At 41.4% G+C, this 15,955-nt stretch overlaps 1 protein-coding gene across 4 annotated transcripts in view; it reads left to right on the top strand.

Annotated features, from left to right (window-relative positions):
• tws (protein phosphatase 2 regulatory subunit tws) overlaps positions 1-15,955 on the top strand; it is a 905,968-nt gene that overhangs the window by 795,630 nt on the left and 94,383 nt on the right. For all 4 annotated transcript variants that reach the window (XM_067151365.2, XM_067151366.2, XM_067151367.2 and 1 more), the window contains 2 exons: positions 2,764-2,928; positions 3,008-3,177. In XM_067151365.2, the coding sequence (XP_067007466.1) occupies positions 2,764-2,928; positions 3,008-3,177 (335 nt within the window). The remainder of the gene's footprint in view (positions 1-2,763; positions 2,929-3,007; positions 3,178-15,955) is intronic.

Genomic DNA, 15,955 nt, shown 5'->3' with positions numbered 1-15,955 from the left:
AGTTGTTTGCAATGTATCACTCTCATTCTCTTCCATTTCCCAGATGCAGTCATTTTCAGTTCCATCTTGTTCGTTTGAAATGCCAGTTTTCTTGAAAGTTCTCACAATAATATCTTGCGAAATCAGCAAAGCTTCTGTGACCCAGTAGTCCTCATGACTACGCTGGATGCTCCCTTTTCAGTAATTGCAGTGTTTCTTAGCATATCAAAGAAAATCGGAGTTCGATCTGCACTTCTGATTTGCGATAGGAGATAATTGCACTCGCGCCACTTCCTAGTTAAAAACCTATGAACTGCACGATTTTTTGACTGTGGTGCTTCGGATGTCACTGGCACAAAGATGTCCTTCTTCGAAGAGAAGGATGTTCCTTTTTGTGAACCGACGAAGACACTCTCTGCTTGCTTAAATATCAGGAATTTTCAAGGTTTTTGCTACTGCTACAACCTTTAACATAAGAAACAACTTCCTTTTCATTTTCTGAATGCTTCCTGGTATTTGGTCCGAAATGATAAAGATGTTTCCCTGGTACACTGTAATTCTTCTTTCTGCTTCCGCCACACATGATGGTGCTACAGAAAATTCACGAAATGCAGGACAATTGCCATTATTTTTGTCAAATTCAATTACAGACGATTTAAATTGTGCGTCGTAACTACTGTTTTTATTTTCCATTACGTCACTCACAAACACTTCGCACAACAGTTCACACGCAATAACATTGTTGAAAGAGACTACTATACGCGTGCGAGTCACAGCTGATAACAAGAGTGAGTTATGGCTAGCATTCACAGATGTGTTCTGGCCCGAGGCACTGGAATGTTGAGTAATCAGTCACTTCCTCATCTCCTAGCATGGGATAGATGAACTGGAATATCCCAACTCTTTCCTGATTTATGTACATTTCATGAATCATGAAGACAAGATAAGTCCAGGGTTTGCACTAGTGGAAACCGTAGATAAGAGGGGGAGGGGGATATGCTATTTTTCCCCCCCAAATTTTTGTTCTAAAGATCAGGGAAGGAAAATTACGCTATTAAATACTGGAAGAAAAAAAAAACAACTATTGTACTGCTGGTTTGCCATTCTTAAACTTAACAGTATACCTTGATCCTTTGCTTCTTTATGAAGAAAATGCTACAATAGTTATTTTTTCTGCAAATTGAGGTAGTTCACGAAGACAGCACTGATGGATGAATATAACTTGCATTGGGATACATGGTGACCTGAACCATAAGGAATGTGTTAAGGGGAGTCCATGAAACTTTGTCAATATTTTTAGAGTGCCACCAGTACCTTCTCCTTTTGTGTAGAAGGTTGATTATCATCGTGGAGTAATTATTCGTATTTAGTGATTGGTGTATCTTGGATGTCATACCTCTTCTCGAGGTTGCATGCCTGGGATGATCTTATCCACCTGCAGCCACGTTTCCCTTCTATCTTTACCTTTTATTGTCAGTGGTACAGAAAGTATTTGTAATTGGAAGGTAAGATCTAAGTACCTGCTTTCCCATATCTTGTGAGGCTGTTGACTTGGCATGATTTTCCAGTACTACTGATTGCTTCTTCTTCCTCTTCGGTGATGTGGTCTGCCCATGGAATCTTTAACATTCTCCAATACATTCACTTCTAAAACTATCTGCATTTGGTTCATTGGTGAAATTATTGGTGTCCAACCTTCGATACCAAAATGCATCTTCAATAAGACACATTCGGGATATGGGAATCAAAATCTTTATCAGGCATTCAAAGTGTGAATTGTTTTGTAATTAGGTCTAAATGTTCATGTACACATATGCTGATTTAAATTCCCGATCTGGAAGAGTAGAGATATCAGTTTGGCTACCAAGTACTGATTAGTCAATGCGATTATATTCCCATTGTTCATGTATGGATGTGAGAGCTGGACACTGAAACAGGCAGACAAGAGAAATATAGTAGTTTTGAGCTCTGGCATTCGCAAAGTCTTATGTTTACTATGGACTGCAAAAAACGCCAATAAGGCAGTTTGAGTGCATGAAGCCCTGTATGTCATTGGTTGGTATGATTATGAAGCTGAGACTAGCATATTTTGGCCATGTTATGCAATCGGATGCATGGGAAAAAGTGGTCGTGCTAGGAATGATCAGCAGTACTTAGAAAACTAGGTCGCCAGAGGACTCAGTGGTTACACACCATTAAAACAGACACCACCACCCTGGAACAACTAAAGAAGGCAGTGTGGAACAGGACATCTTAGAGAGCGCTAATTCATAGAATCGCCGATGGTATCTGCTTACCATTCTTGCATTATTTACTTGATCCTAGATACTTGATATGACACCCTTTCAATAGTGTTTCCATCCAGGATGATAACAGCCTTATTGATTTTCTGCTTCTGCCCTTTAATATTTATTTTAAAACCGAATTCCATGTTTACTTCCTGATCGTGTTCAAAGAAAATTGAAGGTTTTCAAAATTGTCGGTATTACGGTGTCATCTGCATAGTGGATGGTGTTAATTTTCTCCATTCGATTCTAATAACTTCATCAGGGGTAATTTGGAAAAATATCTTCCGAATGTAAGTTGAAATGAATTGGAGACAGGATACTACCTTGCCTCATACAATTTTGTATCTTGCATAGTGGAATAAACCTCTGGTATTTCTCTTGTGGTTTGATATTTGGTTTCCCAGTCTCTGCTAGCAATAATTTTCATTGTTCAGTTACTTGTGTTTAATGACATGAACTGGTTAGGATCTATTTTTTCCTTAACTTGGTTTCACAGATATTGTAGATATTAAGCCCACCAATATGGAGGAACTGACGGAAGTGATAACGGCAGCGGAGTTCCATCCTGTAGAATGCAACCTTTTCGTGTACAGTAGCAGCAAAGGGACAATTCGGTTATGTGACATGCGGGCAGCTGCACTTTGTGACAGGCATTCGAAGTGTAAGTTGTGGTGTAATTGGGATAAATGTACAGACATTTTCGGTGTACATGTAAGTTATGATGTGTGTATTTTGTTTAGTGTTTGAAGAGCCTGAGGATCCAACGAATAGGAGCTTCTTCTCGGAGATTATTTCAAGTATATCAGATGTAAAGCTCTCCAACTCGGGGCGCTACATGATATCTAGGGATTACCTGTCCGTCAAAGTGTGGGACCTCCACATGGAGACAAAACCTATAGAGTCGTATCCAGTAAGTATGATATTATGTATACATTGAAGTACAGTGAGGGAATGAAGTTGAGAAAAGCTCCATTCTTTTACCAATAATTATAAATAATTATTAGGTATTCACTGATCTATGGAGGAGTTTAATATACAGAAATCAGATATTTAAAAATATGTGTTCTACTCTTCTGCTCAGATAAAAATACCCTTGGCTTCAACAAGTACAAGCATAGCATCAACATGGAGACCTGTAGAAAAGGCAGAAAATCGTGCTCTATTAACAGTTCAGTGTGTACGTAAATTGTTCTTAAGACATATAGAGAGGAAAAAGAAAAATAACACAATAGGATGAACGCAGTGACTGGTCAGTGGGGGGGAATGGGAGCAACAGAAAGAGGCGAAAAGGAGGAGGACAGTCTCCATATCAGTGTTATGTAATCGTCCATACTTTATCCTTATATCAGATTGGCTTCTAAGACTAGAATTTAATGATAAGTTACCATCTTCTGGGCTATTAAGCCATGGTGGCATATTGATGAGTGTCAACGTTTACTATGTGGGTGGCATTCTGAAGATAGTGTTACAGATATCTCTTTTATAGATGCATTTATTCATTATGTAGTTTTTTTATTTTTAGAGGAATGCTAACATGGCTATGTTACTGTCATTACTGTGTCGTTGAGACGTAAAACGAATTGTAAAAGAAAATATGTACTTCTTAAAAATTTAATGTCCTACCCTGGATTTTCATTGCCTTACTGAGCGAGTTGGCGACGCATTTAGAGGCGCACAATTGTGAACTTGCATTTGGGAGATAGTAGGTTCGAACCCCACTGCTGACAGCCCTGAAGATGGTTTTCCATGGTTTTCCATTTTCACACGAGGCAAATGGTGGGGCTGTACCTTAACGCCACAGCGGCTTCCTTCCCATTCCTAGCCCCTATCCCTGCCGACCTTTGTTGTTTTTCCATAAATCTTACGGAAAAGCAATGTGTACTACGGTTTTAGGGAAGAACTATAATATTTTGCGATTTACGTACCAAGATGTTTTTAAAATTCGTGCCAGAACAAGCTTCCGCAGGTTACCAATATGTGCTGTTTGACCAGCGAATTTTCGATACATTGCTGTGATTTATATTAATCTTATCATTATAGTCTTCGACTGGGAATGTGAGATGTGTCCTGAATCCTAGTCGATCTGCATCGATTTGTTTGTGAGGAAAGAGAATGACTTGAATAACTGTTCGTTTGTTCTTTAATGCATTGATTCATTCGATAACCTTTACAGTCCTTTGTAAAAAATAGTTCTTTTGTTCTTCACCACGAATTACGAAGCGTAGGTCGTATTGTAGTTGGGGAATAACATGTGAATTATGTTCGTCGCTTAATTTGCTTCATATTTATTGCCACGTGTTGGAAAGCCGTGGTTGGGAGTTGGGGAGTAACATGAATTCTGTTTGTTGCTTATGTTGTCTTAATGATAGATCATTTGGAAAGTTGATAGGTATGCCTATATGTGTAGGCACGGATGTAAAGAATCGTGTAAAAGAAAAAACCCTCTTGTCGCTTTTTCAGAGTCCCCGCTGAAAATGTCTGTGGTTTTGTCAGTTTAATTTTTAATAATTCCTTTCCCTTCCTCCTCTAGTCAACACCATTGTCTTTTCCATGCTGATTTTCATTTCTTAATTTTTCTATAATCTCACTCAACATGTCGAGTTGCCCTTGTACTTCCTCTCGTTTTTTGCTTCCCCCCATGTATGTGCATGTTGGGTATTCAGCCCGAAGGCTGGTTTGATCCTCTGCAGCTCCGCCAACAGCTGCTCCGGAGTTCTCCATCTCCTTTGCTGAAAAGGTCGCGAAGGTGCGGATCACTCCACAGAGTTTTGTACAGAACAGCAGTATTGAAAACGCATCGATAAGTCAAAGCCAGCAACAAAAGAAAATCACTAAGGAAACTGAAGTTTTAACAGCTCAAGAACGAAAAGTGCGTTATTGCCGACATTGCCTGGGAAGGCTGTTTCCCAGGAACGGTCGGCTGGGAAGTCCTCCTCCAACAGGGTGGAGGGAAAGACTTCCCCAAATACGGCTGGAAAGTCCAGCCCTCCTTCCAATGCCCAGATTACAAAGGAGGAGAAAGGGAAGGCACAGAGCTCCCTTAAGAAATTGGAGAAGAAGCTTTCTCCAACTCGATCGGGGGTCACAGGATCCCCGAAGCAATCTGGTAAGCTATCTGCCGGCTCTCCTCCATAAAAGAAGAAAACGGTGGGCAAGATTGAGAGGCCCCGATGCCCTCTTGTTCGATCCCTTTCTGGAGAACCTAGATCTCCCAGGAAGAAGGCCCACTGTAACCGATCAATGAGATTACCGTCCGCGGGGGGTCCAGTCACCGTGCCTCCTTCTTCTGAGGAGACAATGGAGACTGAACCACTCATTGTCATGGATGGTGATTGTGACAAAAATGAAACCGATAAAGACGGCGGAACCTGGCAGGTAATGGACAAAAAGAAGGGCAAGAAATTGCTCTAAATTCGAAGTCTTACCGATCCACACAATGGCACTATTGCAGTGGAACTGCAGTAGTTACCACTGTCGCCTATCTGAGTTATGTCAATTGATATCCTATGCGGCCTCCATAGTCTGTCTACAGGAATCTCGTTTGAGACCTGGACACGACACGACTATGAGAGGATACAGTCTTTTTTCCAAAGACAAGAGTAGCTATGGATGGCGCGGCAACTGGGGGCGTTTGTACCCTAGTTCGCTCCGACATCTTCAGCGGAGAAGTACCGCTCCGTACTCGGCTAGATGTAGTTGCAGTTCGCACTCCATTGCCAGTAATGACAAAGGTTTGCAACGTGTATTTTCCACCGGATTATAACCTTGAAATTCGTGCACTACACGATTTGATCAGTCGGCTGCCTCCTCCTTTCCTCATGCTGGGAGACGTGAACGCCCGTAACATACCATGGGGTTCTCAGTCTTCCTGTTCTAGGGGGAGGATGCTCGAGCGAATGATCAACCTATTTGATCTTTGTGTGCTTAATACAGGGGAACAGACACATTTCAGTAGTGGAAGTGCGCATGGAACATTCTCACACCTGGATGTCACTTTGTGCAGCCGTGCGCTAGTTCCCCTGCTACGGTGGCAAGTACACGACGACCTCTATGATAGTGACCATTTCCTGATAATTTTGTCTCTCTTGAATCAAAGACAGTCCGAAGTACCCAAGCGCTGGTTACTTCGGCGGGCAAATTGGCCAGAATTTACAAAACGCGCATTGATGGCTGATGATATGCTGGAGTCTGTTGATGACCACGTTTCTTCCATTACTACTGGAATTTTGGCTGCTGCAGAGGAAACAATTCCTTCCTCGTCCGTTATTCATCGCCGGAAACAGGTCCCATGGTGGACGGATGAAATTGCAGCAGCCATATGTGATCGCCGATGAGCTTTTAAGCATTATTGTCATAATCCTACGGTGGGCAATCATATCACATTTAAGCGTCTGCGCGCGAAGGCCCGTTTTTTTATTCGAGAAAGTAAGAAAGCTACGTGGGAAAAGTGTCATCCATCACAGCACATACTCCGTTATCACAAGTGTGGACAAAACTCTGACGTATTATTGGAATACAGAATGTGCCCTCAGTACCCGGAATCTCCATTAATGGAGATATAGTTACGATTCCTTCAGTCATTGCAGACCACATCGCGTCACATTTCGCAGATACACCCAGCTCTAGGAGATACGACCCTGCATTTCTTCCTATTAAGCGCAAAGTAGAGGCACACCATCTCTCTTTTGCCTCTAGTGCCTTGCATCCCTACAACGTGCCCTTCACGGAGTGGGAGTTGCGGAGTGCACTCGCGCTATCCAGAGATACGGCTCCTGGACCGGACAAAATCCATAATCAAATGCTTAAGTATTCGAGTGACAGATGTCTCAAGGATATCCTCACCCTATTCAACAGAATATGGAGTGAGGGCGCGTTTCCATCTCAATGGCATGAGGGAATTGTGATACCAATTCCCAAGCCAGGCAAAGATCCAAAACTTCTGGATAGTTATAGGCCAATGTGCCTTAAGAATGGCCTCTGTAAGCTATTTGAAAGGATGGTTAACCGGCGTCTTGTGTGGGCCATGGAAAAGGAGGCTGTCTTGTCTAATTACCAGTGTGGTTTTCGTTCTCATCGGTCTGCCACTGATCATTGGTCAGACTGGAGAGCGCAATTCAGGAGGCCTTCCTCCGGAAGGAACACCTAGTCGCCGTGTTTTTTGACCTGGAGAAAGCTTACGACACTACCTGGCGATATGGGATTCTCTCCACTCTACACCAGTGGGGATTTCAGGGAAATTTGCCAACGTTTATTGAGAACTTCATGTCCCTCCGTCTCTTTCGAGTCCGAGTAGGGAATGCATTCTCTCAATATTACGTTCAGGAAAATTGAGTACCTCAGGGATTGGTAATGAGTGTCACGCTGTTCGCAATCGCCATCAATGGCATAGTTGCCGCTGCTGGGTCCGCAGTCGTTCCTTTGCTGTATGTAGACGACTTAGCTGTACATTACAGCTCCGGAAGGGTGGCGTTTGCTGAGAGACAGCTACAGCAAGCTATTAACCGAGTCGACAGTTGGGCCCTGCAACGCGGTTTTTGATTTTCAGCAGCGAAAACTTCTGTTGTACACTTCTGTCGACGTCGACCTGTGCATCCTGAACCAGAGCTCCACTTCTGAAATGGTGTCTTACCAGTGGTTGACACATGCAGATTCTTTATTCTCCATTTTGATAAGAGACTTACGTGGCAGCCCCACATCCGTCAGTTGAAGGTTGCCTGCATGAAGAGACTTAACATGCTTAAGTTTCTCAGCGGTTCTGGTTGTAAGTAATCTTAAAGTAACGAGTTAGGAATTGCAAATTCCTATGGACACCAATCTACACTCACTTTGCCAAAAGAAATGCGCATCATGAAGGAGCCTTCGCACGGGCACGTAAGTGGGAACAGGAGCAAGGTATGGTTGCAAGGTAACGAACACTAGCAGGATGCACTTAGTACAGTGTTGAACCACCCGTAACACGGAGACAGGCGGCGATACTATCAGGTAGGCTGTGGAGGCATGTAGATGTCGGATTTTCTACCTGAGGAAGATCCTGCCACAGCTGGTGCAACTCGTCCCCCTAGGTCTTCCGAAGTTGCCGCTTGCTGAAGTTGCCGTCCAATTTGGCCTAAAACGTTTTTAATGGTTGAGAAGTCTGGACACCTTGCTGGTGAAGGAAGCAAAACAACACAGAGGCAGCCAAGAGCTACTCGTATTGTGAGACTGGGCATTATCCTGCTCGAAATGAGGTTTTCGAGCTGCACTAGGAATGGAAGCCCACATGGTCACAGAATTTGCTGGACGTATTGCGGCGCCGCCACAGTGCATAATTTCAGGAATCTAGCCGGCCAAAAATAGTATCTCGGAAACTAATGGACCGATTTACATAAAACTTAATATGTAACTGTTATTATTGGAGATAATGAAGTGTGTGGTTAATCAAGTACAAAGAACAAATTACTACGCCAGGAATAGAATGAGTAATCTTTGTAATTTTAATCATTTTTCGTTATAGCTTTAATAAATTAAGTAGATGTTAATAGAGGGACATGCTGTTTAGAATGTTTAAAAACAGATACAGGAATACATGTACTTACCAAACAGTTTATTTGTTAGATGCAGTTAGATCAGAATCGCTATCGTCACTTTCATTATCTCCTTCGGCAGAACCAGATACAGGAGGCTCAGACAGTGAGTTGAGCACTTCTCGTGAAAGCGGAATCAACTTTCTCCTCCTTGATTTCCCTAAGCTGGTAATATAAGGATCCTATGATATAAGCAGCCTGAAAGGGTTAGTATTTGTGTCTTTCTGGAAGGTTTCCTATTATCTTTATTCCTGGTCTCCTGGGCTTCCTCGGAGAGGTGTCCTGTAGATATAATAAAGTGCCATGACCGAATTTGTGGAAAGTTACAGGCATGTTGTACAATTTGTATTTTTGTAAGTACAATTGTATAGTTTCCTTTGGGTACATGCCAAATGTCACTTTATCAATGGCATACCCACACGAAAGAGTTTTTACGATGGCACGTAGACGGTTTATTAAATTTATATCTACTCCAGTAATATCCGCAGAAGTGGAAACCTCTCTGGAGAATCTTCTAGTGGTTGCCATCATTGGTATTGCCAGCACTTTGCTTTGGATATCAACCAATAGACGCGTCTCCTCCCTGAACTTCTGTAGTGAAGTCATCTACAGTATTTATTGCGTGTGAATTTTAGGCTTTAAATCAGTGCGTAAATGTATTGTGTTGAATGAGAGTTATGCGATAATCTTACCTGTGTGATTTATTTGTTTAATACTGTGATCTTTTGTAGTCATCTGCAGTATTTATTTACTGCGTCTGTTTTCTAGCTTTGATTGTCTGGATAAATTTATTAATGCAATTAAATACAAGTCCATAAAATTATTTGTCTATTTTCTCTCGCAGTTTGCCTTATATTTCAGTGCTAAGGTTTCTTATATGCCGTAGTTTACCTCTGATTCTGTACAAACCAAAAGTGGCCCCTGTAAACCCCACATCCCCTTCAGTTCATAAAAGTAATTTGTAGCTTAGTTTCTTCAGCCTTTTGTCTTGAACTTACATACTGAATTTCACAAATTTGTGTCGCCGTTTTCCCGCGATGGTGTTGAGTGGAGCCGTTCGATATGGCAACCCTGTTGTCATAAGAGCAGTACTATTTTCTTAACGCGGAATGAGCTATAGTAGGCTAATGGCAAGCTCATCCTGACATTGTTGTGATGCACGTCCTTCTGCAGGTCTCATTCTCTGCTCGAACCAACTTTCATTGTACTTCAGCGATTTTTCCCTTTTTCTACTATATTTTGTCCAGCGTGATCGAATTTTAGCACACAGAATACTGACGGATATCTTTATTGACTTGGATATATCCTCAGAATTATCCTCAAAGCCTAAATGTTCAATTACAATATTCGCAGTATGGTTCCGCTTATATTCCCTGCTGTTCCTCAACAGCTTGAAAACCGACCTCCGGGTTACAGAGTACACGGCTTCTGAAAAAAATTAATTACTCCCGTGGTTGCACCTGGTCGCAACAAAAAGTCAGTTTTCTATTCATTAAAGTGTAGATAACTCATCCAAAAGACTTTCATTGCGGAAATCAAAGGCAATCCATTTTGAAAGTCAGCTCAACTTTGGACACCATGTACCTGAATTTTAAGTGCTTATTTCGGAAAACACTATGGTAATTTTCAGTAAATGCTACATACTAAATAAAAATACATACCTTCATCTAATATAATCACATTGCAAGCTAAATAAATATTTAGTTCTGACGTCTTTACTGAGCCCTCACATAATAATGACGGCGCGCTCGCCTCGGCCAGAATATGATGCCCTAACGGAGGAGAGCCACTTTAGGCCTTTGGTGAGATTAGATAATCAGACAGTGCAACTTTTCAATACTTAATTACTGTACCCAGGAGTCTTATAAACACGACCCACAGAAAATGCGCACCAAAGGCAAGGGTTGAAAATATTATTTTTGAATGGCTGGATGCTAGAAATTACCCACTGTGCGCGCCGTCAGGGTTTCTTCAGTTAGCATCTGTCGGAAGAGGCAATTCTAGAAAATAACGCTCCTCACCAAGACACCTCTCGTTGAGAGTGGTGTGCTGCTCTACAATGAATCGTGGATCACTACGCTGGCCAAAACGTCTTCAGACTTCAATTTGACGGTTGTGTATGTCTAGACAGAACCGTGATTCTTTGCCGGCGCAGGTCCACAAGCTGCCATGCTGCCTGTTTGTGGCAGAAGTTCAAACGTGCTCGACGATCCTGAGGTCGTAATTGTAGACGTTGCAAGGGACTCCGCGGCGACAGACCCTGCTCTGCTGGCCGCCTGCATAGTGGACACATGTGACCTGGTGGTCCGCCTCAGTCAGTCAGAGCCCTCTCGGTGACTGAGTGTACCTTCACGCTCTCACTGCGTCCTACAATGACACTCACGGTGTACCCAGGTCGGATCAAATGGCGAACAGTGCGCCGAAACATCCAACCTACCTCTCAGTCAGACGATGTAGATTAATTTGTCTTTAACTATTGTTTCGTAGCAAATGTTGGAAATGTGTTCATGAAACAGGGTACTTTTAAACGAAGTGTTAAATTAATAACAATTGTTAGTTAACATTTGTTAAGCAAAATTTAACATCGTGTTGAAGAAACCGGGCCTTAATCTTAGTCGCACTCCACGGGGAAGGTTGTTCACATTGCGCGAAAGGTGAGTACTCGTCAAGTTCCTTTTTTCGCCATTCCCGTCCTTTCATAACATATCTCGCGTTAATTCTTACTTTTTCTTCATTAGGTTCTATTGGTTCCTACTTGAATTGGGAGTATTCCTCATAGCACAGCAAGATTCATTATATTACAAGAACATCAAACAATCCTTATCAACATTTAACCTCTGTTTTGGATTTATTGGACATTATGCAAGAAAGATTCCCTCTGCGCCAATGTTGAACTTTATATCTCCACCTGAAGACACATTCTGAATTCTAGAAACTCAATAGAAGCATTTGGATTTTGCTTTAAAACCGACGTATTACATTTTTAAATGTGCAATTTTAGAGTTCACCAACAGAGCTTATTTTATTCAGTTTGAAATAATTGTTTGATAAATATTCCTACAGTTTAATTTGTACATATCCAAAATTTTATTTGTCACTGATAAGTATAACAATATCACATCTATAACAGTTCAGTGGTTCACCATTTTATATGTACATCATTCCATCAATATTCAGTTCATTCTTTTATATTCATTCCACCGTGTAATTTTGCTTTAGGACTTTGGCATATCCATATGCATCTTGGCGAGGTTGATGATGACCCACACAGGGTCGAAACTAGTACCTTGTAATATATTGTAATGTTCTTATCGTAAATGTATTGAGTAGGTGGATAAAACCTTTGTACTTTATTTTATGTGTAATCTTAATTCAATACGGAACCAATAATGAAGTTTATAACCTTGAATGATGACGCTAACCAAGCAAAACAAAAAGCCTTGCAATACCTATGCATTGAACTAAAAATAGCCAAGTTATGTAAAGATATTGATTTCCTTAAGCAGTGCATTTTGTTTGATATGATGCCAAACTTTCTAAGAAACAACAAAAAGAAACATAGAATTATATCACAGACTATCAAAACTCAAAATAAGGCTAATAAAATTTGGTTGAAAGACTAAATCAGATTTTTGTACCGGAAAAAATCATTCCTAAATCACGAATTATACGAGACTCTCCTTGCAGCAACAAAACTACTTTCTAATGCGCACTGGACACTCATCTATCAACTAGTTGAAGACAAACTATTTAAAGATTTAGCCAAAAAACAACATAATTTGGAGAAGAAACTGAATACATTAAAGAGCTCTAAACTGCACGACAATCAAATCAGACAAATTAGCAGACCGGTGGACGATTGCAAGCAATTCCATCCACCTATCATCAATTTATCCAAGACACCCCTAAGGGAAAATGAACAGGTAATTTTAGCCAAGGGACCCAAGCATAACTGGCCCAGTTCGAATACAGTTAGTTCAACCGTCACAATGATTACAGAATCAGAACTAGCTATCTCAAAAATGCCATTAGATACACAAGATGAATTAAGAATTGAGGTAAAAAAGAAGCTCAAAAACATCTTTTCTCATAATAATTCATCCAACCTTCCTGCCAAGTATTAGCCGTCCCCCTGTGGGTGGGGGCAGTAGAATAACACCCACGGTATCCCCTGCCTGTCGTAAGAGGCGACTAAAAGGGGACTCAGGGGCTCTGTGCTTTGGAGCGTGGGTTGGCGACCACGGGGCCCTTAGCTGAGTCCTGGCGTTGCTTCCACTTTACTTGTGCCAGGCTCCTAACTTTCTCCTATCCTATCCGACCTCCCTTGGTCAACTCTTGTTCTTTTCCGACCCCGACGGTATTAGGTTTGCGTGGGCTAGGGAGTCTTTCATTTTCACGCCTTTCGTGGCCCTTGTCTTTCTTTGACCGATATCTTCATTTATCGAAGTGTCAGATCACTTCCATTTTTCCCTCTGATTAGTGTTATATAGAGGATGGTTGCCTGGTTGTACTTCCTCTTAAAACAATAATCACCACCACCACCACCACAAGTATTAGCCGACCAGAAACTTCTACATGTCCTAAACAAGAAAATTAAAGACAACGATTTGTGACTAAAGCCGACAAAGGCAACACAACAGTAATTATCAATAAAAAAGAATACATCAGTAAAACTTCTAATTTCTTCTCAGATAGTTCTCTTTCCGTAATTAAAAAAGATCCTACGCAAAAAATTCAAAGACTTCTCAAACAAACTTTAAAAAATACTTCCTTTCTGCTCGCTGAACAAGAGAAAAATAAACTTACAAGTATGAATCCGGGTCTTCCTACTGCCAGAGCTCTCCCTAAGATACATAAGGCCGGTGTTCCCATTCGACCAATCATTAATTTTAGACCGAGTCCATTGTAGAAAACATCGCAATTTATCCACAAGTTCTAAGGAATAACTACCAGTTCTTATCTAAGTCCATTAAAAACACATATGAATTAATAGACAAACTAAACAAGTTCAACATGCAACTCGATTACCGTATTTCACGGCATAATCGTCGCACTTTTTATACCAAAATTTTCGAAAAAAAAATTGTAGTGTGCGACCATTATACGATGAATATTTAATACCAGTATTTGTATTACTACCGGGCGAGTTGGCCGTGCGCGTAGAGGCGCGCGGCTGTGAGCTTGCATCCGGGAGATAGTAGGTCGAATCCCACTATCGGCAGCCCTGAAGATGGTTTTCCGTGGTTTCCCATTTTCACACCAGGCAAATGCTGGGGCTGTACCTTAATTAAGGCCACGGCCGCTTCCTTCCAACTCCTAGGCCTTTCCTATCCCATCGTCGCCATAAGACCTATCTGTGTCGGTGCGACGTAAAGCCCCTAGCAAAAAAAAAATTTGTATTACTCAAAAAATGTATTTATAACTAAATTGTATTTGATACAAATTTAAGATGCACGTAATACTCGCGTTTATACATCAAAATAATTAAAATAGTCTAAAACAAAATTCATAATTTTTCGCAACAATTCGGCGAACGTTTTTCCAACCTGAAAATAAAAATGAACGTATTAAGTTAATTTGTCATTAATTTGAGTATTAAAGTTAAAATATTACACTTGCAAAAAATTATCGCTTTGTTGTGAAATGCGGACTTGCCGGTACGCAATTTATTCCAAATCTTCGGTGTCGCTATCGCAGGTTTCGCTATCTGATGCGCCGTCCTCGCCTCTGTTAATACCAGTATCAGATTCTTCGTCTCCCTGCCACACTGCGTCATCTTCGGAACCGTCTAGTGCATTCGAAATCCCAGTCCTTTTGAAGCTCTTGGAGACTAGTTCAGGTGGTATAAGATCCCAACTCTTCTTCACCCACGAGCATAACAAGTCCAAGGGTGGACGCCTGATATTTCCGGCGGGCGTCAATTGCTGATCGCCGCTCATCATCCACTCGTTGTAAAATCGACGTAAGTGGTCTTTAAAGGGTTTATTAACACATACGTCTAGTGGCTGCAAAGCAGATGTTAGGCCTTCAGGAATGACTATCTGTCGTGTCTTATTTGTAGTGAGAATTTGCTTCACTTCGTTCACGAGGTGACCTCGGAAACTATCTAAAACAAGCAGAGCTGGTTGTTTTAGTAGTGCACCAGGTCTTCTATTCCACACAGTTTTAACCCAGTCCAGCATGAGTTCTGCGTCCATCCAACCCTTTGGTTGCACTCGTACATGAATTCCACGGGGAAACTGTATATTCTTAGGCATCGTTTTCCTCTTGAAAATGATGTAAGGCGGCAACTTTCTCCCGTCAGCTGTAATGGCTAGCATTGCCGTGCATCGCAACTTCTCACTACCGCTGGTTTTCATTATTACACTCCGTGATCCTTTTAGCGCAATAGTGCTGTTGCGAGGCATATCAAAAAAGATTGGAGTCCGATCAGCATTACCGATTTGAGAAAGCAAGTACTAAGTTTCCTTGCACAAACGTATGACAAATCGGTGAAAATTTACAATCTTGTCCGTGTAATCGGCAGGCAACTGTTGGCTTAGTGTTGTTCTCCTTCGCACTGACAGATTGTGTCGTCGCATGAACCCCTTAATCCACCCACGAGTCGCCTTAAACTGAGTTACCGGTATGTTGTGTTTGCGCGCTACCTCCTGTCCCTTAATTTGTAGCATTTCATATGATACACTGCAGCCATTGTTACGTATTTCACTGACGTACCTAAACACTTCTTCGTCAGTTATAGGAAACTGCCCTGTTTTAGAACCTCTAAACGCGCGTCTAGAAGGGTTTGTGCTTTTTAGCTTGTTTTTTTACTTTCCGCCAGTCACGCACCAACTTTTCACTCACAGAAAATTTTCTTTCTGCAGCTCTGTTCCCGTGCTGTTCATTGAAGGCAATTACGCTTAGCTTGAAGCCCGCAGAATAGTTTCTATATTTACCCATAATTGCTTATAAATGCTTCACACGTTAATGTTTTGCGATATAAATGACTTTCCGTAATTGTTCACTATTAAAACAAATTATTTCTGCAAACACCCAAAACACAAATTAAAAACTTAAATTCTCACGCACACATGTCTACAGTAATCACGTAAATCTGAAACAAATGCATCTGTGATCTGTCCA

This window comes from Anabrus simplex, chromosome 7 (assembly GCF_040414725.1).
Source record: "Anabrus simplex isolate iqAnaSimp1 chromosome 7, ASM4041472v1, whole genome shotgun sequence".
Taxonomy (NCBI): Eukaryota; Metazoa; Arthropoda; class Insecta; order Orthoptera; family Tettigoniidae; genus Anabrus; species Anabrus simplex.
The sequence above is the reverse complement of the archived record's forward strand: the minus strand, read 5'-3'. Positions and strand labels throughout refer to the sequence as shown.